The sequence below is a fragment of the Pituophis catenifer genome, unplaced genomic scaffold (genome assembly GCF_029215685.1).
Source record: "Pituophis catenifer annectens isolate HBS135680 unplaced genomic scaffold, rPitCat1.0.hap2 SCAF_3, whole genome shotgun sequence".
Taxonomy (NCBI): Eukaryota; Metazoa; Chordata; class Lepidosauria; order Squamata; family Colubridae; genus Pituophis; species Pituophis catenifer.
The window spans coordinates 214,222,268-214,247,596 of record NW_027256883.1 but is presented as its reverse complement, the minus strand read 5'-3'; the positions used below and the strand labels follow the sequence as shown (position 1 = coordinate 214,247,596).

General features: G+C 47.2%; 2 protein-coding genes across 2 annotated transcripts; one reads left to right on the top strand and one right to left on the bottom strand.

Moving 5' to 3' along the window:
* Positions 1-3,037: 3,037 nt before the first annotated feature.
* On the bottom strand, positions 3,038-15,598 carry POFUT1 (protein O-fucosyltransferase 1). The gene is made up of 7 exons (XM_070940283.1): positions 15,453-15,598; positions 13,875-13,996; positions 11,254-11,436; positions 8,652-8,764; positions 7,329-7,521; positions 5,643-5,885; positions 3,038-3,858 (listed from the first exon to the last, which is right to left on the bottom strand). Exons 1-7 carry the CDS (start codon positions 15,568-15,570, stop codon positions 3,670-3,672), a joined length of 1,161 nt encoding a protein of 386 aa, XP_070796384.1. The 5' UTR covers positions 15,571-15,598; the 3' UTR covers positions 3,038-3,669.
* A 200-nt stretch (positions 15,599-15,798) lies between these two features.
* PLAGL2 (PLAG1 like zinc finger 2) lies at positions 15,799-24,760 on the top strand. The gene is made up of 3 exons (XM_070940282.1): positions 15,799-15,935; positions 19,921-20,304; positions 22,786-24,760. Exons 2-3 carry the CDS (start codon positions 20,045-20,047, stop codon positions 23,996-23,998), a joined length of 1,473 nt encoding a protein of 490 aa, XP_070796383.1. The 5' UTR covers positions 15,799-15,935; positions 19,921-20,044; the 3' UTR covers positions 23,999-24,760.
* The last annotated feature ends 569 nt before the right edge of the window (positions 24,761-25,329 follow it).

Sequence of the window (25,329 nt, the reverse complement as noted above, 5' to 3'; positions counted from 1 at the left end):
AAGCCTGGTTTCCCCCACTCTATATGTGTATTTTTGGTTGTTGTTGCCTAAGTGTAAGACTTTACTTTCCTCTACATTGAATTTCATTTTGTGAAATACAAGGGACAGGTGAACAGGATTGGGAGCCCATCATTCTTGCTGTTTTCTTCTGAACCCAACACCCACCGTCCTCCTATGGATAGTAAACCTTGTTATCTCTTTGCAGTGAAGAGCGTGGTGATGCTCCTGTCAGAACTGAAGGAGGAGCAACAAATCCAAGATCAAAACAGCAGTTATAATGTGCCCTCGTTGGTTGTAGAAGGAACGGAGGAGCCTGGGGCCCAAGTGAGAAGAGGACTTCTCCTAGAGTTGCTATGTAAACAGAAACACTCTAAGTCAGCTCCCCCACCCCACAAACTGAAGTCTGTTAACCCTGATCTAGCACCAAAATTGTACTAACCAGTAGATAGTAGATACTCAGAGAGATAGTTATGTGCCATCAAATTGGTGTTAATTCTTCACGATCACAGTTTGCCTTTAGAATGTTCTGTCCTCACCTGGTCCTTTAGGTCTTCCAATGGTGTCCTCACCCCTATTGAGTCCATCCATCATGGTCATCCCTTCCACTTTTCCAAACTTTATGGACTTCTCAAAGGAATTGGATCCTGACATTGATTGATTGATTTGCTATCAAGTTAGTGTCACCTTTTGGGAACCATATGGATTGATCTCCAAGATGAACTGTGCCCAACCAGGTCCTCCAGGTCTCCTAATGGTGCCCCCACCACCCTTGTATGCTCTTATATACTGTCACCCTTAGTGAACTGCCCTCAAGTATGAAGTCATAGTTGACTCTTGAGATAAGATTTTTCTCCATGGTAATCCATCCCCAACTTGGTCCTGCAAGGTGACTCCATCCATCCATCGTCCCTCCGTCTCACTGGTGGTCCTCCTTCTCTTTCTTTTCATCTTGGCCAACATTATAGCCTTTTCCAGAGATTTGGGTCTTCATATTGATTATTTTCCACCGTTAGCAACCACTTAGATTTTCTCCAAGGCAGATTCTCCAAGACAATCTGTCTTCAGCATAGACTTCAGGTCTTCCAATGGTGCTCTTATCACCACTGTAACTGAGTCCATCCACCTTGGTCCTCCTCTTCTTCCATTTTCCAAGCATTATGGACTTCTCAAAGAAACTTGGTTCTGACATTTTGTACTATCACGTCAATGTCGCCTCTGAGCGGTCATATGGATTGACCTTCTGCAAGATGATCTCCAAATGGTGTCCTTGTAAACACTGCATGCTCTTATACACTTATCACCCTTGATTATGTGCCATCAGGTATGAAGTCATAGTTGATTCCTGGGGACCAAGTAGATTTTCTTCATGATGGTCTGTCCCCAACCTGGTCCTTCAGGTTTTCCTGTGATGACTCCAGGACCACCATAACTAAGGCCCTCCAACTTGATCATCCTCTTCTTCGCTTTCTTTACACTTTTCCCAACATTATGGACTTCTCAAAGGAGGTAGGTCTTCACACTGATTTGTTGATTAACATGCTGGAACCTGGAACTAAGGAGAAATTTCCTGACAGTGAGAACAATTAACCAGTGGAACTGCTTGCCACCAAGAAGTTGTGAATGCTCCAACACTGGAAGTTTTTAAGAAGAGACTGGACAGTCACTTGTCTGAAATTGTGTAGAGTCTCCTGCTTGAGGAGGAGGACTAGAAGACCTCCAAGGTCCCTTCCAACTCTTTTATCCTTTCCTTCCCTCTCTCCCAGCATCGGAGCTTCCTCCAGGGAGCTGGGCCTTCACATCCTGCACTTGAATTAGAATAGAAATAGAATAAATAATTTGGAACAAAAACTATAAACTAACCAGATCGGCAAAATACAAAGAAAATCAATATACAATGTTTTACCATTGGTATTTGGCACCTTCTAGACTGGCAAAAATTTATCCAAATTTAAACCCCAATTGTTGGAAATGTGGACAAAAACAAGGCACCTTTTTTCATACATGGTTATGTTCCAAAACGAAAAAATATTGGATGAAAATACAGTTTGATACAGGAAGTAACAGGCTTCCAGATAAAATATACACCAGAACTGTTTCTTCTAGGAATAATGAGAAGGAAATATGAAAAAAACAACAACATATACTGTATTATTCTACATATGGCAACGGGGGCAAGATTGACATTTGCGCAATGTTGGAGAAGCTCAAATATACCCTCTGAAGATTTAATAATTAGAAAAATATTGGGTTGAGCCGAGATGGACAAAATGACACTTGAATTGAAAGGACTGATGGATTCGGATTTTTACGTAATATTGGAGAAATGGTATAATTGGATCGAAAATAGAAAAAAAAAGGAAATAACAGATAGTAGATTTAGTAAAATTATATTGAGTATAGGAGAACACAAGTGTGATTATATGTAAATGGTTACAGTCATGCACAAGAGTTGAATAAGAATCGTTTGTTAAAACTCAATAAAGCTCAATTAAAAAAAAATAGAATAATTAGAGTGATTTGTGCGAGTGTGGACTCCGAATTGGTTTGTTTGATGATCCATTCATTAGCTGTCCACAATATTCTCAGGAGTCTTCTCCAACAAGATACAGATAGTCCTTGACTTGCAACAGTTCGTTTAGTGACAGTTCAAAGTTACGTCGCTGAAAAAAGTGACATGACCCTTTTTCAGTATCACCATCACACGTCACGTGTTCAAAATTCAGACTCTTGGCAACTGACTCATATTTACGACGGTTGCAAAATCCTGGGGTCACACGATCCCCTTTTGCGACCTCCTGACAAGCAAAGTCAAGGAGGGAAGCCAGATTCACTTAACAACCGTGTTACTGACTTAACGACTGCCGAGATCCACTTAACATCTGTGGCAAGTAAAGTCGTAAAGTGGGGCAAAACTCAGTGTTCCACTTAGCAACAGAAATTCTGGGCTCAATTGTGGTCATAAGTCGAGGACTACCTGTATTCAGAACTCTGAAAACCTGGGTTGGTGCATCTATAGCAAAAGTAAACAATGAGAATGTTTTATTTTAGAAAAGACTATTTTATTTCAGCTTTTAGACTGTGATTTCTGTAAAAATACAAAACCCTTCAAAAATACCTCATTTTTATTCCGAACCATGTTTTAAAAAATATATATATATATGTTTGGCAGCCCGCTTCACATTAGAGGCTTCAATGCTAACTAGTTCTGAAGATACAAAATTACATTACAGATCCCGGCAAATTCAGATTTAGTTTTCGTAGTCCAAGCGGAAGGGATGGCGATTAAATTCTTTCTGGAAAAAGGTAAATGAAAACCTGCCAAATGTTAATCAGTTACAACGGTGAATTAAATCGTCTTGTTTGCCACTGCTGAGCTCCAGAACACTTTTTTTGTGATTTTTACTGACACTGCCGGCATAAAATACTTGTGCGCTAAAGGAGCACCAGTTCAGACATTCATTCTGAGGTAAGAAGGCTGCGAAAAGGGAAGGAAAAAAGTCAAATGTATTCAGAGAATTCCTTGATTCAACCACAGCGGGGGGGGGGGGGGGGGGGGAAAGGGATTTTCCAAGGAGTTGCTCTGTTCTCCCAGGTCAGACTATTTTTAAAAAAAACAAAACAGCACCAGGATGCTGGTCCCGAGACCCGAAGCCCATCGTCCTCCGTGGGTTATAATTCATCCCGCAGCTTAGGGGGGTAGTCCATGCCAAAAAAGGAAGACGGCCTCCGGTGCACGTCCCTCTCCCGTTTCACGAAGGCGGTGAAGGAAGAAACGCAGTTGCCGATAAAATGGTCGGACTGGCCGAGGATATACAGATCTATCTGGGCCACTTCGGGTTGCAAATGGACCACTTTTACCTGCGATGAGAAAACATCCACAATGCCTTATTTATTTTATTTTATTTACATCCCTCCTTTCTTACTTTTTATAAATAACTTGTTGGTCAATAGATCTAAGACAATTTCCTCCTCTCATTTGAACCACAACAACCTTGTGAGGTAGGCTGAGCTGAGAGTGAGTGACTGGCCCAGTCACCCAGTTGCCTTTCATACCTAAGGCGGAACTAGAACTCACCATCTCCTGGTGATTGGCCCAAAGTCACCCAGCTGGCTTTCATGCCTAAGGCGGGACTAGAACTCACCATCTCCTGGTGAATGGCCCAAAGTCACCCAGCCGGCTTTCATGCCTAAGGCGGGACTAGAACTCACCATGTCCTGGTGATTGGTCCAAAGTCACCCAGTTGGCTTTCATGCATAAGGTGGGACTAGAACTCACCATCTCCTGGTGAATGGCCCAAAGTCACCCAGCCGGTTTTCATGCCTAAGGCAGGACTAGAACTCACCATCTCCTGGTGAATGGCCCAAAGTCACCCAGCCGGCTTTCATGCATAAGGTGGAACTAGAACTCACCATCTCCTGGTGAATGGCCCAAAGTCACCCAGCCGGTTTTCATGCCTAAGGCGGGACTAGAACTCACCCTCTCCTGGTGATTGGTCCAAAGTCACCCACTTGGCTTTCATGCCTAAGGCAAGACTAGAACTCACCATCTCCTGGTGATTAGCCCAAAGTCACCCAGCTGCTTTTCATGGCTAAGGCAGGACTAGAAGTCACCATTTCCTGGTGATTGGCCCAAAGTTACCCAGCCGGCTTTCATGCATAAGGTGGAACTAGAACTCACCATCTCCTGGTGATTGGTGCAAAGTCACCCAGCGGGGTTTCGTGCCAAAAGTGGAACTAGAACTCGCTGTCTCCTAGTTTCTAGCCTGAACCATTAACCATTTTTCTTGGAAATAAAGGACCACAAATAAACCACAAATGTGAGGTATGGAGGTGCTTATCACCGCAGAGACAAGATGCCTGACATCAGCCATCTCCATCTGCTGATCCCTGATGCTGCATAGGATGACATAATATTCATTTTCCTACAGCCAAACTATTTTTTAACTTGCGTAACTATTTGGCTCCCCAATATCAAATGTGATTTTTTTTTTCTATTGGAGTTTTACTTAGTCATTTTTCCAATTATTTTGCCCCAAAATGGGCTAGATGATGTGTGGCTGAGGTTGCTGGATTTGCCATTGGTTCTTACTTTTTAATTCTTTTATAATTATTGTATTATTTTTAATGTTGTTATGTACACTGTCAGGAACTGGGCTGTATCTAAATTAAATTACAATTAAATTTTGGGGCATGATCCGGCCTCCAAATGCTGAGTTTTGCTCTTAGCTGTGCAGGTAGACCTCAACTTACAACGGTTTGTTTAGTGACCGTCCCAATGGTCACTAAAACAAGTGATTTATGACCATTATTCACACTTATGATCGTTGCAGCGTTCCCCACGGTCCCATGATTTACATTTGGATGCTTCACAACTGACTCATATTTATGACGGTGGCGGTGTCCAGGGGTCACGTGACCTTCTGACGAAGGGGAAGCCAGATTCACTGAACATCTGCAATGATCCACTTAACGACGGTGGCAAGAAAGGTCGTAAAATGGGGCAAAACTCCCTTAACAAATGTCTCCCTTAGCCACATAAAACTCTGGGCTCAATTGTGGTCGTAAATCGAGGACCGCCTGCACACCACTGTCAACACTGGCAGAGAGAGGCAGAATTTTCTTCGATCGGCGGTGGAGATTACCTTTCCTTCGAAAAGCTGCTGTATCTCTTTGGTGTAGGGCTCCGAGTCGGTGGCCACATACACGGTTTGGGCCTCCACCTTCTCCACCCAGAGTTCCAGGGCACGCTTGATCTCTTTCAGATCCGGCAAACACATATCCATGGTCAGGGGGGCGGCAGTGTTGCGATTGTAGCCCACGCATTGTGGTGACGCCATCAGATGCGACCCTGCCGTGCCCTCCTTCAGCAGATTGCAGGCGTTTTTCTAACAGGAGGCAAAAAGAAGGGGGAAAAAAAAAAAACAGTCAGTGCTGGCTGATAGTCTTCGTATCGATGGGATGAGCTTCGGGGATCCATGATTTCGTAGTTGCGCGACTTAACCTCGTTTAGCGACGGCACAGAATAAAAGTCCCTTACGACTGTCCCAAAGGTGCTTTTTTTCAAGAGGCAACTGGACTATCATATATGGTGGACTTGCAAGAAAGTGAAGGCTTTCTGGATAAAAATTTGGTGGGTTATGCAAAATGTTTTGAAGAAAAAACTCCAATTTTCTCCTCAATTGTTTTTATTGGGCATAGTTAAGGGCTTTTCAATGGGTGAAACAAAATTGATATTGTATATTGTGACAGCAGCTAGGTTACTGATTGGTCAATATTGGAAAAGGGATGTTTTGCCTACTGTTGAAGAATGGACTTTGAAGGTGGCCAGTTTTGCAGAAATGGCGAAGATATCAGCATACTTAAAAGACCGGACTCAAGAGACTTATGCACGGGAGTGGAAGAAATGGATAGATTATGTGCAGAATAAATACCAAACTAGGAAGTACCAGATAGCTTTTAGTTGAATGTTGTGTAGAAATGTATAGTATATAGGGGGTAGAATAGTTCAATGTCATGTAGAAATGTATAGTATACAGTGGGGAGAATAGAAGGGCGGTAAAGTATGATAACATATGATTTGGATTTGGATTTCACCTTGGGGAAGTCATGGGAGGAGGGGAGGGTTAGGGAGGGTTAGGGAGGGAGGGGGGCGGAAATGGGAAAATATGTATTTGTAAAACTTTTCCAATAAAAAAAAAAAAAAAAGAGGCAACTGGACTTGCTGGTTTTTCCTTTGAAGAAGTTTCGCTTCTCATCCAAGAAGCTTCTTCAGCTCTGCCCTGGATGGTGGGGAACGGAAGGATTTATACTTCCATTCCATCAGGGCTAAATTCAGCAGTCCATCTGCATTTCAAAGACACAGGCCCCTCTTTTGGAGACAGCAAAGTCCACATTTTGGAGAGAGGGGACCGCTGGTTTGGAAGAGGGGTCAAAGAGGCTCCTGTGTCCAAACTGAACAGTCCTCCCTCAACAGCGGGGTAGGGATACAACACCAGCTAACTTCTGTCTACAACACAGTCCTTTCAACAGTTCCAAGAAGGGTCCACAGCCATTTGCACCACTCGGGGGATCCTGAGAGCACAGCTAAACCTCCGCACATGGTCTCTGCTGTGGGGGGCAGGCATTGCATTTTGGGGGTTCGGGCCCGTGCCTGCTTTGGGCACTCGGTCTGGAAAAGGTATCACTGCCCTATACTATATACTATTCCGGACAAGCAGCTGTCCGGCCTCTTTCTTATTGATTCAATCTTTTGGCTTTGAAATTGGTGTGGCAGCCAAAGACCAACACAATCGTGGGGAGGGAACCAAACCTCTGTATCAGGTACGTACCCAGTCTGAGCCCACCCGCAGATGAATTCCCACGTAGGGTCTGATCAGGAGTGACTTAATATAGAACTCTCCTTTCTCCACCATCTCATCGGACCAAACCACGTAACGCTGCAGGGGCCGGTTCTCTTCCAGGACAGGAAACTGCGCCGGGGCACCCGGGAGGGCGAGAATGGGATGCTCAGAGGGTGGAAACCTAGGAGAAAACAGAGGAGAAAGAAAAATGTAATTATTCGTCCTTTCTCTTGGTGACCAAAGGAAAAAAGACCTGCCAGCCTGATCGAAAGTCTGAATCAAGTGGACGAGAGATCTCTGAAGCAGGGAAATCTGTTTACCTTTAATATATATATAGAATACTTTATTGGCCGTGATTGGACACACAAGGAAATTGTTCCCCAGTGTACATGCAAAGCACCAGAGTAATAATAATCATAAGGATACCAATAAGAGGGGGTAGAAGAGAAGGATGATGATGATGATGATAATACAACCATACAACATGGTTAGACATACTTAGACATAAAAAAATAGTGTGAGAATTAAGTGTTCAGAAGAGTGATGACACAGGGGGAAAAAATGTCTTTGTGTCTAATTGTTTTGGCAGGCAATGCCCTCTAGTGCCATCCCAAGGGTGGGTGGGGGGAATTGAAACAGTTTATCTCCAGATGTTGTCCCCAATTCGGGTCTGAGCCTGGCGCCGAAGCCAATGATGGACGCCAGACACAAGGTGCAGGTTTTCTGATTGCTTTTTATTGGAGTACTCCAAGGGAAAGGGCTCCTGGCCAAGAGAGCCAAGAACAAAGGATTAAGAAAGCTTTATACCTTTTCACTAAAAGAGAAGGCGGGACAAGGCGAGACAATATGAAATATCATCTAATAAACATTTTAGTAATAATTCTAGACTTATAGGAGGAGGAAATTATGTTGGATGTGTTCTCTGCATTGAGTTATTTTAAAAATAATAAATGTAGGAAACAAATAAATAAATAAATAAAGGACACTGTTAAGACACCACCGTTAAAGAGAAACTTCCTTGTGATTTGATCAGGAGCTGAAAACTTTGCAAACAATCAACATCCTAAAAACGATTCTGCTTTTTTTACGGCTTACTTTTTAGTTGAAATCAATAAGAATCCTAGTTAAACCTGGCCTTTCTTCTCCTAGCCTCAGTGATCACATAATGTTGCATTAAGGTACCTCATTGTTTAAAAATTGCTATATTTTATTTATTCAGGGGGTGGGGGGGGGAGAAGGCAGGATTTGCCCCTCTCTAATCTCACTTAAATGTGATTGTCCTGCCCTGTGAGCAATTTCCAACTTTGCTACCTTTGGTTCCATTTGTCTTTGTAAAAGGCGCTGAAGGAGAGGCCTCCGAATATCTCCGACATATCAAACTCCACTGCAAATTGATCCCAGAAAGGCCCAAAGGGATTCCCGTCCTGCAAAAAGAAACAAGTGGAGGTTGAAAAAGGAAGGCAGGACCGTTCCTGAAAATCCATACAAGTAGTCCTCGATTTACGACCACAATTGAGCCCAAAACTTCTGCTGCTAAGCGAGACATTGGTTAAATGAGCTCTGACCCGTTTTACGACCTCTCTTGCCACAATTGTTAAACGAATCACGGCAGTTGTTCAGTAAGTAACCCGGTTGTTAAGTGAATCTGGCTTCTCCACTGACTTTTGCTTGTGAGAATTTTGCAAAAAGGGATTGCCTGATCTTGGGACACTGCCACCGTCCGTCATAAATAGGAACCAGTTGCCGAGCATCTGTGTTTTGAGCATGTGATCATGGGGATGCTGCAAAGGTCGTAACTGTGAAGAACAGTCGTAAATCATATTCTTCAGTGCTATTGTATCTTTGAACCGTCACTAAACAAACTGTTGTAAGTCGAGGAGTCTCTGTATAAGGTGGCAATAGAGCTTTATTTTAACCAGTTTATTTATTTCTTCGCATCCCACCTTTATTATTTTACAAATAACTCAAGGCAGCTGTTCTGTCCCCAACCACACGCACACACACCAACAGACGTTCAAGAGTTAGAGACCAAACCAGCCGGCAAAATCCTTTTCCTTATGATAACGGAACTTGGCAACAACCTAGTGGCTGCCTGCCAAGAGTTTATTACTTACGAAGAGGAGAGATAACTTCTCCCCACTTCTGGTACATCAAAAGAAACAGCTCAATAATTACGGAGTCAATCAAGTCCAGAGATAATCCAGCAAAGTCTATAGCCAAAAGTCCGGCAATGCAGAATGTCGTGGAAGCTTTCAGCTTTGTTCATCACAAGGTTTGACTGGCCACCACGCTCCCTTTTATACCCTGTGGGGTGTGGTCCAGTGACTCAGCCTAATCTCGGGCACGCCTTTTCTTCTGTTGCGCGCGCTTATCTCTGCGACGCAGGCGTGGATCCAGCCAAGACTCATTACTCTCATCACTGTCCACCTGTGGCTGCATGGACGTGCTTGGCCCCGGCCCTATCTCTTGCCCTTTGGCGGACACCGAAGGCATTGCCAGAGAGGAGGGTCCTGGAGAGGGAGGCCTTGCCAACTCCTCCCCTTCACTCTCGGAGTCCTCTCCTGCCGATGACACAGGCTCAGGTAACGGAGGCACAACAGCAGCGAACAGATCCAACACGGCTTCCTCCTCCTATTTTCCCCACAACAACCCTGTGAGGTGGGTCGGGCTGAGGGAAAGAGTGTGGTCCGAAGTCACATAACCCTGGGGACACTGCGACCGTCATAAACGTTGAGTCAGTTGCCAAGCGGTTGAATTGGGATCACACAAACTGTGGGGATTCTGCAGCGGTTGCAAGGGTGAAAAATGGTACTCAGTCACTTTTTTTCCAGTGCTGTTGTAACTTTGAACGGTCACCAAATGGAACCGTTGTAAGTCGAGGACTACCTGTACCAACGGGATAGCTAAACTCAGAATAGAAATATGGAGGGGGGCGAGGAGAGAAGTGGCAGAAATAATTCACAAAGCACATATGATAGTCCTTAACTTACAACCATTCATTGAGTACAAGTTCTCACACTTACAAGCATTGTAGCATCCCTATGCTCAGGAGCTTGGCAACTGGCATGTACTTGTGACAGTTGCAGCATCCTGTGATCATGTGATCATCATCTATAACAGTGTTTCCCAACCTTGGAAGCTTGAAGATGGGTGGACTTCAACTCCCAGAATCCCCCAGCCAGCAGCGCTGGCTGGGGGATTCTGGGAGTTGAAGTCCACCCATCTTCAAGCTTCCAAGGTTGAGAAACACTGCTTTATAACTTTCCCAGCCGGCTTCTAACCAGTGAAATCAATAGGAGAAGCCAGATTCACTTAACAACTGCATGATTCACTTAACAACTGCGGCAGTAAAGGTCGTAATCTGGGGCACGGCTCGCTCAACAACTGCCTCGTTTAGGAAATTTTGGGCTCGACTGTGGTCGTACATCGAGGACCACCCATATGGTTTGGAACACAATGGCCAACGGAATGGGAAAAATTAAGAATTACAGGTAGTCCTCAACTTACAACAGTTCATTTAGTGACCGAAGTTACAACCGCACTGAAAAAAAGGGACTCGTGACCCTTTTCCACCGTTACGTTTGCAGCATCCCCAGGGTCACGTGATCAAAATTCAGACTCGTATTTATGACAGTCGCAATGTCCCGTGGTCATGTGATCCCCTTCTGCGACCTTCCGACAAGCAAAGTCAAGGGGGAAGCCAGATTCACTTAACAACCGGGTTACTTACTTATCAACTGCAGTGATTCACTTAACAACAGTGGCAAGGAAAGTTGTAAAAAAGGGGCAAAACTCAATCAACAAGCATCTCACTTGGAATTTTGGGCTAAATTGTGATCGTAAATCGAGGATTACCTGTCTTTATCTTTGTTTCTAAGTAGAAAAGTTCTTGAATTCTCCCAGATCTTCCTACCTTCATAGGGCAGGTCTTTTTGTCAGGGCTTCTCTGAGCTGCCGCTTCGAAGCAATAGGCCACTCTCTTGCCAGGCGGCCAGTGGGTGGGTGCCAGCTTTTCCATAAACTCCTCCAAGCTAATGACGCGGTGGTATTCTAGCAGGGGGGCCAGCTTGAAGTATTCTTGGTAGGGAACATGTAGCTGCAATAAAAAGGAACCCACATTTACACAAATAGACTGAAGACATAATTACTTAACAATAGCTGCAAGCTAAATGTGGGAGATGTGAATGTGATGATGCAACTTATTATCATATATGGTGGACTTGTAAGAAAATCAGGGCATTTTGGATAAAAATTTGGTGGGTGATGCAGAATATTCGGAAAAAAAGGTTGAAATTTACTCCTCAATTGTTTCTATTGGGTATAACGACGGACTGTACAGTATTAGAGACTAAACTGATCTTGAACTTAATATCAGCAGCTAGGCTGCTGGTAGCTCAATATTGGAAGAAGGACTCTTTGCCTACTATTGAGTGGACACTGAAAGTAACGAATTTAGCAGAAATGGCGAAAATTTCAGCGTATTTGAAGGACTATACACAAGAAAGATACGTATCGGAATGGAGAAGATGGATTGATTATATTCAAAATAGGTATCAGACAAGAAAATATCAAATAGCTTATGAATGAATGTTAAGTATGTTATCCATAGTGGAGTTAAGGTTTCAGGGGGGGATTTAGTAGTCTAAGGATAGATAGGTTAATTTAGCTTATGATTGTTAACTGAAATACCTTGTATTTTGCTCTGGGAAGTCTGGGGGGGGGGGGGAGGGGGGGATGTGGGGAGAAAAAAGGGTGGGGGGAATATTGGGGGGGAAATCTTTTCTTTTTCTGTAAAACATTTCAATAAAAAATAAAAAATAAAACAATTACTTAACAATAGCAAATACACATCATGGTTAAATAAAAAAACCGGCCACTTGCTATTTGGAGGACAAATGGGCAGGTTGGATACAGTCTTGAAATGAGTAGTGGGTCTTTAAAAAAAGGAAGCTTGCAATGCACTTCACAGGTAGATCACAGCCACTTCGGGTGCTGAGCTGGGAACCAGGAGTCCGGGAGTTCTAGTCCTGCCTTAGGTACAAAAGCTGAGTGGGTGACTTTGGGCCAGTCATCAGGAGACAGGGAGTTGTAGTCCTGCCTTGGGCACGAAAGCCAGCTGGGTGACTTTCTGCCAATCACTAGGAGATGGTGAATTCTAGTCTCACATTAGGCACAAAAGCAAAGTGGGTGATTTTGGGCCAATCACCAGGAGACAGGGAGTTGTAGTCCCACTTTAGGCTCGAAAGCCGGCTGGGTGACTTTGGGTCAATCAACAGGAGACCCTGAGTTCTTATCCCGCCGTAGGCACAAAAGCCCACTGTGTGACTTTGGACCAATCACTAGGAGACGGTGAGTTGTAGTCCCGCCTTAGGCGTGAAAGCCAGTTGGGTGATGGACCAGTCACTCTCTCAGCCCAACTCATCTCACAGGGTGGTTGTTGCGAAGAAAATAGGAGGAATAATTAAGGTGGGATAAAAATCAAATTTATTTATTTATTTATTTATTTATTTATTTATTTTATCATATTTGTATACCGCCCTACTCCCGGAGGACTCAGGGTGGTGAACAGCCAAGATAAAAATACAAAAAACATACAAAAGTTAAAAGCTATTAAAAATAGATTAAATAATTTGGGCTCAAGAAACAAATTTAAAACATCCAATTTATATAAAACATTTAAAACCCAATTTAAAAGGGAGAGTTAGGCCAGACCAGCCTGTTGGAATAAAAATGTTTTTAGGATGCGGCGGAAGGTGCGTAAGATCCTCCGTATCTCCGGGGGGAGCTCGTTCCAGATGGCGGGTGCCCCCACAGAGAAGGCTCTCCCCCTGGGGGCCGACAGTCGACATTGTTTGGCCGACGGCACCCTGAGGAGCCCCTCTCTGTGGGAGCGAACTGGTCGGTGAGAGGCTACTGGTGGCAGAAGGCGGTCTCGTAAGTACCCTGGTCCTGAGCCATGGAGCGCTCTAAAGGTGGTAACCAGAACCTTGAAGCGCACCCGGAAGACCACTGGGAGCCAGTGCAGCTCGCGCAGGAGGGGGGGTCACATCACCACCCGCGCGGCCGCATTCTGGACCAGTTGGAGCCTCCGGGTGCTCCTCAAGGGGAGCCCCATGTAGAAAGCATAAATAATATATAATATATAATATATATATATATATATATATATATATATATAATATATAAATAAATAATATATCAAAATATATCCAAGACCTCAGTGCCTTCCGCCGTGCCCTTAAAACCTTCCTTTTCCAGCAAGCCGGGCTGGCCTAATTTTTTAAGTGTTTTGTTTCTTGTTTTTAATTAATGGGGCCAAATTTATATATATATATATTTTAACTGTATTTTAATATTTGTACTTGATGTTTTTACTTGGCTGTTCACCGCCCTGAGTCCTCAGGGAGAAGGGCGGTATACAAATTCAAAATAAAATAAAATAAAAAATAAATAAAAATAAAAAGCTCTGAACCAATCCAATTGAGTCACTTTGCAATGAGATGGGCAACATATAAATTTAATAACATAACATACATTCGTGTAGGGCGGTCTGTGATGCCGGTACTCAATCCACGGAGGCACAGCTAATGTCCGATTCATTGTCTTAGCGAACGCCAAAGACCCGAGGAAGTGATCTGCTTGATTCCCAAATCTCCCTTGGAACAGAACATAAAGGACCGTTTCTTACTCGCTGGACAAGAAAAGGGCAGCATTAAGTCTAGACAGGCTTTTATGAAGAGCTTCCTCATTTCGAGTCCAACTTTGAGGCTGAAATTACAGATACAGGTAATCCTCGATTTACGGCCGCAATGGAGCCCAACATTTCTGCTGCTAAGTGAGACGGTTATTAAATGAGTTTTGCCCCATTTCAGAACCTTTCTTGCCTGAGTTCTTAAGTGAATCACTGCAGTTATTTAGTTAGTAACACGTTGTTAAGCGAGTGCTCTGCCTGTCAGGTCACAAAAGATAATCACATCATCCCAGGAACACTGCAACCGTCATAAACTGAGCCAGTTTCCAAGCATTTGAATTCTGATCACCTGACCATGCGGATGCTGCAACGGTCATGTGACAAAGAGTCATAAGTCACTTTTTTTCGGTGCGGTTGTTATTTTGAATGGTCATTAAGTGAACTGTTGTAAGTGGAGGACTACGTGTAAATAAAAAAGCCGCCTAGAGCAGCCTCGGGGTGAGATAGGCAGCAAATAAATTTAACAAATCAATCCATAAGGAAAGCCTTTCTCTGTGGGAAAGTGGGGAAAGGAGCCCCCATAGTCCACAAGAGGGGCAGCCCCACATATTCCATTCTTTCACCAAATTAAATAAAATACAAACAAACGGAGCTACAGAAGACCACAAGGAACCCGACCCTTCTCTGGGGTCTCTTTCACCCTAAAGCAGGGGTGGGGAACCATGGGCCTTTTATGACCTGTGGACTTCAACTCCCAGAATTCCTGAGCCCCAGGTCATAAAAGGCCCATGGTTCCCCAGCCCTGCACTAAAGTCTGTCTTAACCACCCCCCTTGCCAGCAGGACTCCCAGGGATGATGGGAGTTGTAGTCCACAAGTCGTAAAAGGCCCATGGTTCCCCACCCATGCATTAAAGTCTGGCTTAACGGCCCTCCCTTGCCAGCAGGACTCCCAGGGATGATGGGAGTCGTAGTCCACAAGTCGTAAATGACCCATGCACTAAAGATTGGCTTAACAGCTTTCCCTTGCCAACAGGGCTCCCAGGGATGATGGGAGTTGTAGTCCACAAGTCATAAAAGGCCTATGGTTCCCCACCCCTGCACTAAACACTGGCTTACCCACCCTCCCTTGCCAGCAGGACTCCCAGGGATGATGGGAGTTGTAGTCCACAAGTCGTAAAAGGCCCATGGTTCCCCACCCATGCACTAAATACTGGCTTGACCCCCCCCTTGCCAGGACTCCCAGGGATGATGGGAGTTGTAGTCCAGCCCCAAAAGAAGGCATCCCGTCTGAGGCCGGCGGTGCAGGGCTGGCGGGCAAGGCGAGGGGAGCCGGGGCAAATCCCCCACCCGCTCCATGCCGCTGGCGGAGCCCCGGGAACGGCAGCCCCGAAGGGAGCGAAGCGGCTGAACCGGGCCTCACCCATGCAGGGGCAGTAAAGCAGGTATCCGGACGGGTCCCAGCCATCGTCGTCTGCGCATCCCAGGCTCGGGAGGGCCAAGCAGAGCAGGAGGACGCCGACGACCGTTTCAAGCGCCATCGCCGCCTTGGCCCACAGAAGAGGCCCGAGGCCTACTTAGGCCTCTTGGGCCGTCTCCATAGCAACCGCCTCGCCCGGCCCCGCCCCCTCCCCGCGCGTCAGGGAGGGCAGGACGGGGTGACTTCCGGTCCGGGCCGGAAGTGGCGCCATGGAGGCCTTGAGCGGCGGCGCGAGCCAGCCCGCCTGAGGGAAAAGCCGAGGCTTTGCTGGCCCAGAGGCCTGGTCGCCTCCTTCCCTCCCTGTGGCTCCACCCCGCCATGGGGCCTCTGCCTCGCCCCCGGCTCCTACGGCAACCTTCGGGCTTTCCTCCCTTCCCTCCGGGCTCTCGAGGCGCCAGGAGGGGAGCCACGGCGGCGGCGGCAGCGGTGAGCTCGGAAACGAAGCGGGAAAGCGGCCGGGGGGGGGGGGGGGAGAGAGAGAAGGATACGCGCTCAAGTACGCATGCGCGCTGCGTGAACGGCTCGGCGGGACATTTTGGGTGCCCGCGAATTGGGGGGGGGGCGGCGGCGGCTCCCGCCTTTCTAAGGCCAATGGGGGGGGGGTGAACCAAAAACTATGAAGAGGGTCATGAAGGGTCTTTGGATTATTTTTAATTTCCTGTTGGGGTCGTTTTACTTTGGCCTGGACCCGTCTCTCTCTCTCTCTCTCCCTCAACCTCTCCAGGATGCTGGAACTTCAATTCCCAGAATTCCCAGAGCGGGAGAAGCCCACCTCCGTCTCAAAGCATGCCGCCTGCGGGATTCTGGGAATTGAAGTCCAGCCATGTTAAAAGCATCCTGGCTGGGGGATTATAGGAGTTGGAGTCCACCCATTTTAAAGCATTCTGGCTGGGGGGTTATGGGAGTTGGAGTCCAGCCATAAAGCAGGCTGGCTGGGGGATTATGGGAGTTGGAGTCCACCCGTCTTCAAGCATGCTGGCTAAGGGATTATGGGAGTTGGAGTCCACCCATTTTAAAGCATGATGGCTGGGGGATTATGGGAGTGGAAGTCCACCCATAAAGCAGGCTGGGTGGGGGATTATGGGAGTTGGGATCCAGCCATCTTAAATCATGCTGGCTGGGGGATTATGGTAGTTGAAGTCCACCCATCTTAATGGCTGGGGAATTATGGGAGTTGGAGTCCACCCATCTTAAAGCATGCTGGGTGGGGAATTATGGGAGTTGAAGTCCACCCATCTTAAAGCAGACTAGGTGGGGAATTATGGGAGATGAAGTCCACCCATCTTAAAGCATGCCGGCTGGGGGATTATGGGAGTTGGAGTCCACCCATCTTAAAGCATGCTGGCTGGGGAATTATGGGAGTTGGAGTCCACCCATCTTAAAGCATGCCGGCTGGGGAATTATGGGAGTTGAAGTCCACCCATCTTAAAGCATGCCGGCTGGGGAATTATGGGAGTTGAAGTCCACCCATCTTAAAGCATGCCGGTTGGGGAATTATGGGAGTTGGAGTCCACAGTGGCCAAGGTTGAGGAAAGCTGCCCTGGATGGAGGGCACATCTCAGGGCCTGGATGCTTCAGGTTGCATCCAGCAGCATCAGGAAGGCCTCTTCTCTTCCTCTTGATTGGGGCAAACGCCTTGCTTGGTCTCTTGAGGTCAATGGCACCCGTTCATTTGGTTTTGCTGCCACAAAAGAAGAAGAGAAATGGGACTGTGGGGCTTGGTGGTTTTGTTACGGAAGCTTCATAACCCAACTAGGGAACACCATCAATGCTAGAAGTGAGGTGGGAGTGTGGAGAGGAGGAGGAGAAGGAAGAGGATGGCTGCTGTGGAGCCCTTGGTGCTCTCTGAGCTTGGTGGTTTCCTTGAAATTACATGACCCAACTAGGTAACATCAGTACTACAAGGGAGTGGGATTTGCTCCCTGTTCTGTTCCCTTTCCAGCACTGAAGATGTTCCCTATTTGGGTCATAAACACTCTGCAAAAATACAACCCAGCTCAGAGAGCCTCAAGAACCCCACAGTCCTCCTCCCCCCGCAAACTCCATACCCTTCTGGCACTGATGGTGTTACCGAGTTGGATCGTGAAGCATCTACGAGAAAACAAATAAGCTCAGAGAGCAGCAAAGACCCCCCCCCCCACAGTCCTCCTCCTCTCCCTCTCTACAAACCTCCCTCCCTCCTAACACTGAAGATGTTGCCCAATTGGGTCATGAAACGTCTGCAAGAAAAGCACCAAGTTCAGAGAGCGCCAAGGACCCCACAGTTCAACCCTGAGCTACAAATATTCTCTTCTAACAGAAACAGGACATTTAACTTCTTCCCCCCAAAAATGGCTATGTAGGAATCTAATACTTTCTCTCTCCCCCTATGACATCTTGGCGTTCCTGTTTCCTGACCTAAAGACTTCTCCTGTGCTTCTGTTACCTTTTGTATGTGGCAGGTAGCCGAATGATGAAAATTAGCTACAGATGCACAAGTGCCCACAAACGTTTCCACAAAGGAAACGTGTTTGCCGCAAAGGAGATTTTATGAGAGACAGAATACCGGTTGAGATTAATTCCTTTCACGATTCAGTTGGCCTTTTTCATTCATTCCACGTGCTTTACTCTAGAGTAAATTGGATCGTAGGATGCTCAGCTCAGGTTCCTGGGGGGTTCACCCAACACACAGTTGGCTAGTTTGTCATGGATTATGTCACGTAAACAAAACTTAACAAATCTGCAGAAGGGATAGTACAGATAGTCCTTGAATTACAACTCTTCAAAGTTACAACGGCACGGGAAAACAGTGACCTAGGACCATTTTTCACAGTTACGACCTTTGTGACATGATCACGTGAGCAAAATTCAGACGCTCAGCAACTGACTTGTAGTTATGACGGTCGTGGTCACGTGATCCCCTTTTGCGACCTCCTGACAGGCAACGCCAGTGGGGAAGCCAGAGTCACTTTACAATTGTAAAGCCATTAACTTAACGATTCACTTAACAACCCTGGCAAGAAAGGTGGTAAATTGGGGGCAAAGCTCACTTAACAAATGTCTCGCTTAGCAACAGAATTTTTGGGCTCAGTTAGGGTCGTAAGTCGAGGACTACCTCTATATACATTTACCCCCTTTTAAATGAGGGGAGTACCCCTCCCGTTCGGGGATAACGGAAGCTATGAGGAAAATTACTGGAGCTCAGGGCTCACCTCTTTGAGGTTATGTGACCTTGTCGTGTTTGACTTACTTGGACCGGGTGCAGCTGAATGGAAACCTGGCATATTTGCTCACCAAATTCCTAAGCAGGTACACAAACATTGCGGGTTTCTGTGTGTGTGTACCACCTGCGTGCCTAGCTATGAATTAGAATAAAGTTGAGCCAGTCCCCTTCCTTTCAATAAGTACAGGTAGTCCTCAACTTACAACAGTTCGCTAAGTGACCGTTTGAAGTTGCGATGATGCTGAAAAAAAATGAGTTATGACCACTTTTCACACTTACGACCGTTGCAGCATCCCCATGGTCATGAGATTTACCTTCGGATGCTTGGAGGCTGACTCGCATTTACGACGGTTGCAGTGTCCCGGGGTCATGTGATCCCCTTTTGCGACCTTAAATCGGGAAGCCAGATTCCCTTAACGGCAGTGTTACTAATTTAACAACTGCAGTGAATCGCTTAACAAATGTGGCGAGAAAAGGTGTAAAATGGGGCAAGACTCACCTAACAAATTCCTCACTTGGCAACGTAAATTTGGGGCTCAATTGTCGTCGTAAGTTGAGGACTACCTGTACTGCAGTTTTTGAAATGTCTGAGTATATTTTAGAGATTTTGGCTGTTCTTTTAAAGTAGAGCAGATGCGACTGTATTCAGACAACAGAAGAGCGCATGTCCTGTTGCAAGAAGCTAAGTACAGGAAGTCCTCGACTTACGACCCCAACTGAGCCCAACATTCTAACCACTGCGCCACCGCGGTTCATAAAGTAAAATTCACTTAACAACCGGGTTACTAAGTTATGAGCCATGGTGGCGCAGTGGTTAGAGTGCAGTACTGCAGGCAACTTCTGCTGACTGCCAGGTGCCTGCAATTTGGCAGTTCAAATCTCACCAGGCTTAAGGTTGACTCAGCCTTCCATCTTTCCGAGGTGGGTAAAATGAGGACCCCAATTGTTGGGGGGGGGCATATGCCCCCCCGGGGACTCTGTAAATCGCTTAGAGGGGGCTGGAAAGCACTGTGAGGCGACCTATTGCTATTAACAGCTGCATTGATTCATTTAACAACTATGGTAATGTGCCAACACTCCCTTAACAACCGTCTCGCTTAGCAATGGAAATGTTTGGGCTCATGGCCATGAGTCGAGGACTGCCTGTATAAGATGGGTACCCCTGTGTAGATTGTACGTCATTTTTTTCTCCCCCTTTGCTCCTTGCAGGATCTCTACTGAGATTTATTTTATTTTTTTTAATGCAAAGTCTTGGTGGATGCAACTGGACCAGTGAGATGCCCATGGGCAGCCCTTCTCCTCGGTGTGGCCCTCCTCTGATGTCAGGCCTGCCATGACAGCGTTCTTCACCAGTGTTCCCAATTGGATTCAAGATGTCAAGCAGGAAGAGGAGGAGGAGGAGGAGGTGGGCTGGAAACTAGTGGCCAGACCCAAAGCCCGAGAGAGCGAGTGCCCAGGGAACTGCCAGTATGAGCTGTCCCAAGCAGCCTTCCCTGGCGTGGAGAAGTTGAGAGCCAGCCCGGAAGCGAGACCGTACGGCTGCCCTCAGCTGCACTGCGGCAAGGCCTTCGCCTCCAAGTACAAGCTCTACAGGTAAGGCCCTTGCCATGGCTGGGGAGCTTCGGACCGGCCGGGCCCTGGGTTCAAATCCTCACCTGCTTTGAGGTGGGGAGTGAATATTGGCAGGTAGGCTGAGCTGCCCAGAGTCAGCTTGCAGGGGAGATGGCTGGAATACAAAAAATTAATAACTGAAAGAATACATAATTATTTTATGACTCTAGGCAGTCCTCGAGTTACAACTGTAATTGAATCCTGCAGTTACGGTCGTAACAGGGTCACAATGTGACTGGGCCCAACCTTATGACCTTGGTTGTTTGTGCAGCGGTTGTTAAGCGAACGTAGTGCCATTGAGCAAATGCCCTAATGGGGGTATACAGGTAGTCCTCGACTTACAACCGTTCGTTTAGTGACCAGTTACAATGGCACTGAAAAAAGGAACTGAGGAGTGTTTTTTGCACACTTACGACCTTTGTGACATCCCCATGATCACGGGATCAAAATTCAGACGCTTGGCAATTGGCTCATATTTATGACGGTCGCAGTGTCTCTGGGGTCACGTGATCCCTTTTTTGACAAGCCAAGTAAATGGGGGAGCCAGACTCACTTACCAGCCGTCTTACCAACGTATCAACCGCAATGATTCACTTACCAACTGCAGTAAGAAGGGTCTTAAAATGAGGCAATACTCACTTAACCAATGTCTCACTTAACAACAGAGTTTTTGGACTCAGTTGTGGTTGTAAATTAATGCCCACCTATATTGGCAGGTAGGCTAAGCTGCCCCGAGTCAGCTTCCAGGTGGATTAAAATAAAATAAAAATAAAAAGTTATATTTTTTTAATAACCACAGGTGGTCCCTAAGTTATGACCGTAATTGAGCCCCACAATTAAGATTGTAAGTCACGATGGTTGTAAAGCAGGTCACCATGTGACTGGACCTGATTTTATGGCTTTTTTTTTTTTTTTTTGCAGCAGTCGTTAAGTGAACGTTGTGATCACTGAGCAGATGCCGCAGTCCTTAAGCAAATCCACTGTTCCATAGGGACTGGTTTTTGGCCAGAAAGCGGAAATAAATGCCGGTTTCCCGCAAAAGTATCTTAAAATTGCAGTCACGTGACCGCGTGGGCTGCTGAGCACCCCAAATGCAAGTCACCTTTGACCACGAGGGAAAGTGATATCGGAGCTTCACCACCAGGTTGTAAATAGGTGGGAAGTCCGTTGTAACTTTGAACAGCTTCCAAGCAGCCAGTCATAAATGGAGGACTGCCTTTAGTCGGTTAGAGCTTGCCTGTTTTGGTTTGGCTGGTGGCAGCATTTGGTACTCATACTTTGGGGGATTCTGGAGCAGGGGTCTCCCCTGTTGTCAACTTTTAAGACTCGTGGAGTTCCTCAGCCAGCCAGGTCTTCAATTGGCAAGGTTGGACACTTCTGTTATACAGATACGTCCTTGAGTTACAACCATATAATGGAGCCCAAAATTTCTGTGGTTAAGCGAGACGTTTTGTTAAGGGAATTTTGCCCCATTTTACAACTTTCCTTGCCTCGGTTGTTAAGTGAATCACTGCAGCTGATTAGTTTGTAACCCGGTTATTAAGTGAATCTGGCTTTGGTTGAGTTCGGCGGGTATAGAAAATGAATGAATGAATGAATGAATGAATGAAGGAAGGAAGGAAGGAAGGAAGGAAGGAAGGAAGGAAGGAAGGAAAGAATGAATGAATGAATGAATGAATGAATGATGTGTATGGTTAGGAGCAGAGCAATAAACAGTTGCAATCTTTGTTTCTTTTTGTGGGATCCTTGGTGCTGTCTGAGCATGGTTGATTTCTTGTATCGGTAGACATTTCATGACCCAACTAGATAACAACATCAGCTCTAGATTATGTGAGAGATCAAACCCCACTCCCTTCTAGCACTGATGATGTTACCTAGTTGGGTCATGAAATGTCTGTAAGAAAACAGCCAAGCTAAGAGATCATTAAGGACCCCTCAGTCCTCTTCCTCCTCCTCTTCTTTCTCCTTTTCCTCCTCCTCCTCTTCTTTCTCCTTTTCCTCCTCCTCCTCTTTTTCATTTAGAATAGAGCTGGAAGGGATCTTGGAGGTCTTCTATCCAGCTCCCTGCTCTGGCAGGAGACCTTGTTCCATTTCAGACAGGACCCCTCAAACTTCCTCCTCTTCTTCCTCCTCCTTTTCCTCCCCCTCCTCCTCCTCCAACCTCTTCCTCCCCCCTCCCCTTCTTTTTTTTATTATAATTTTTTTAAATTTTATTTTAATACAGACATTTCATCTTTCATTAAACTGTGTGTCGTCTGGGCACAAATAATTTGTTCAGTAACAAGATTTACAGCCCTATTTAATATTTTTGTCTATTCTTAATATTAATACCTAATATACCTACTATTATAACAATCCTCTTCTTAGCTTATTTAACTTTATCCCACCCTCCCCTTCTTATTCTCCTCCACTCCACTCTCAAAATATTCTCTTTTCTTCCCCCCCCCTCCCCCCCCGGAATAGGCACCTGGCCACCCACTCTGCCCAGAAGCCCCACCAATGCATGTACTGTGAGAAAATGTTCCACCGGAAGGACCACCTGCGCAACCACCTCCAGACCCACGACCCCAACAAAGAAGCTCTCCACTGCCCCGAGTGCGGCAAGAACTACAACACCAAGCTGGGCTACCGGCGCCACCTGGCCATGCACGCGGCGGCCAGCGGCGACCTGAGCTGCAAAGTCTGCCTGCAGATGTTCGAGAGCACCCAGGCGCTGCTGGAGCACCTCAAGGCCCACTCGCGCAGGCCCTCGGGCAGCGCCAAGGAGAAGAAGCACCCCTGCGACCACTGCGACCGCCGCTTCTACACCCGCAAGGATGTACGGCGCCACCTGGTGGTGCACACGGGGCGGAAGGACTTCCTGTGCCAGTACTGCGCCCAGCGGTTCGGCCGGAAGGACCACCTGACCAGGCACATGAAGAAGAGCCACTCGCAGGAGCTGCTCAAGATCAAGGCGGAACCCGTGGACATGCTGGGCCTGCTCAGCTGCAGCTCGGCCGTGGCCGTGAAGGAGGAGCTCAGCCCCGTCTTGTGCATGGCCTCCAGGGAGGTGATGAGCGGCAAGGGCTTCCCTGGCATGCTCCCCATGGGCATGTACGGGGCGCACGTCCCGGCCATGCCCGGCTCAGGGATGCCCCCTTCGTTAGTCCCCAACCCTCTCCCGATGGGGATGAGCTACCCTCTGGAACCCTCCTCCCCTCCCCAGCCTCCCCCGAAGTACCAGCTTGGATCTACCTCATACTTCCCCGACAAAATCCCCAAAGCAGAGATGGACAGCTGCCTGGCCGAGCTGCCCGGAGGCCTTTCGCTGATCGCCGGCGAGCCTTCCTCCTCCTCTTCCCCGCCTCAGCCCACCAGCCTGGAGGAGACTTTGCTCTCCAAGAGCCCAGCTCTCCTTTCGGAAGCCCTCTGTGCTGCTAACATGGATTTTTCCCACCTCCTGGGCTTCCTGCCCTTGAACCTCCCTTCCTGCAACCCCCCAGTCTCCTCGGGGGGGCTGGTGATGGGTTATTCCCAGGGAGAGGCCCAGTCCCTCCTCGCCACTCTGCCGCCCCAGGAGCCGTCCTCGGGAACCGGGCCCTCGCTCGGCTTCGGGGCGCTGCATCCCTTGCCCTCGGTCTTCTCCCCGGGCTTGGGTGCCACCACTTTGCCACGTTTCCACCAAGCATTCCAGTGAGAAAAGAGCGCTGGGACGAAAGCAGAGCTTCTCCGGGCACGTGGAATCGGGGGGATGTCCGACGTGCTCGGCTTCATTGTCTTTCCAGTAAAAAAAAAAAAAAGAAGGAAAAAAAAAAAGCTCGAGGGGAGGATTGGAACTGTGTACGCCCCAGTCCTGGACAGGGAAAGTAGGTTGCAGTGAATAGAATTTCAGGTATTCTCTTTTATTTTTTTTTTCCTTTCCTTTCTACGTTGTTGGTAATCAGGAACCTCACAGGAGTTTCCTCAGCCTTGCTCTCCACGTATCTCCGGAGGAGCTGGAAGTCGAGGCCTGTTCCAGACGAGGGCCCAACTCACCACACTGCAGTTTTGTGTCTCCCTCGGTCCGTGCGGCGAGAAATTCCCTTTTCTCTCCTCTCCTCTTCCCCCACCCACGACTTCCGGCGTCGGCGATTCCCACCTCTGCAAACTGAGACTTCTTCTCCTTCGGAGCCGTTTCCCGACCAATGTATTCCTGCAGGATCACGTTTCCTCTCGACCGTTTCCCCACTATTACGAATCAGGTAGTGCCCCAGACGCCATTCAAGGGTCTCGGGCACAGCGAAGGCACTGTTTACACCGGTGAAATCGGCCTGCTCCGGTTTCCACCTCACTACTACTAACTTTCTTCTTCTTCTTCTTCCATATCTTCCCCTGTGGGGAAAATCAAACTGGGATTAAGCTTCAGCTTTTGCCAATTTAGTTTAGCTCTCTGGAGGGTTGGGGTTTTTTTTTTTTTTGTTTTTTTTATTCTCTCTCTCTCCCAGATCTCTGGGCAGGTCAGAAGGATCCTCCTGTCCCCACAGGACAGGCTCGCTGTGATTTTCGGGGGGTGGGGGAGGGAGTTTTTTGAGAGGGTTTCCCAAAAGATGTTGGGGTCTAGCAATAGCAGCCAACCCTCCTTATAGGTCTCTTCCTTAAAGAAGAGACTGATCAGGAACAAGGCCCATCATCCTGTCCCCCCGTTTCTTTTTTTTTTTTCCCCTAAATCTCCTCGGCCATTCTGAGACGAGCAAGCTTTATGGAGGGATGATGGGGTTTGGCCTTTGGGGCTCAAGGAAGAGGCTTCCTTCAGCTTCTTTGCTGCCTTGAGGCCGTTTCTGGGCAGCGAGTGTGCAAGTCGCCTTTTCACCAGCAGCACCCGTGTCCGCTGAGCCCCACCCGCAACATGAGAACGCCAACCTTGCAGGAAGGAATTGTGGGGCAAACACGCCGGGTGAGGCAGAGGTGAGGCAGCCTTGCTTTCGGCCGATTCAGCTGCCTTCTTAGGGGGAGTCCAATAACCTTTTTATGGGGTGGGTGAGCGGGGGG

Excerpts from the sequence above, each read along its gene's own strand:
- POFUT1 (XM_070940283.1), bottom strand. The coding sequence starts at position 15,570 with ATGGCGCTTGAAACGGTCGTCGGCGTCCTCCTGCTCTGCTTGGCCCTC. Across the intron at positions 13,997-15,452 it reads GCTTTACTGCCCCTGCATGG|GGAGATTTGGGAATCAAGCA; the intron begins GTGAGGCCCGGT and ends TTCTGTTCCAAG. Across the intron at positions 7,522-8,651 it reads AAAGACAAATGGAACCAAAG|GTTTCCACCCTCTGAGCATC; the intron begins GTAGCAAAGTTG and ends GTTTTCTCCTAG.
- PLAGL2 (XM_070940282.1), top strand. The coding sequence starts at position 20,045 with ATGACAGCGTTCTTCACCAGTGTTCCCAATTGGATTCAAGATGTCAAG. Across the intron at positions 20,305-22,785 it reads TCCAAGTACAAGCTCTACAG|GCACCTGGCCACCCACTCTG; the intron begins GTAAGGCCCTTG and ends CCCCCGGAATAG.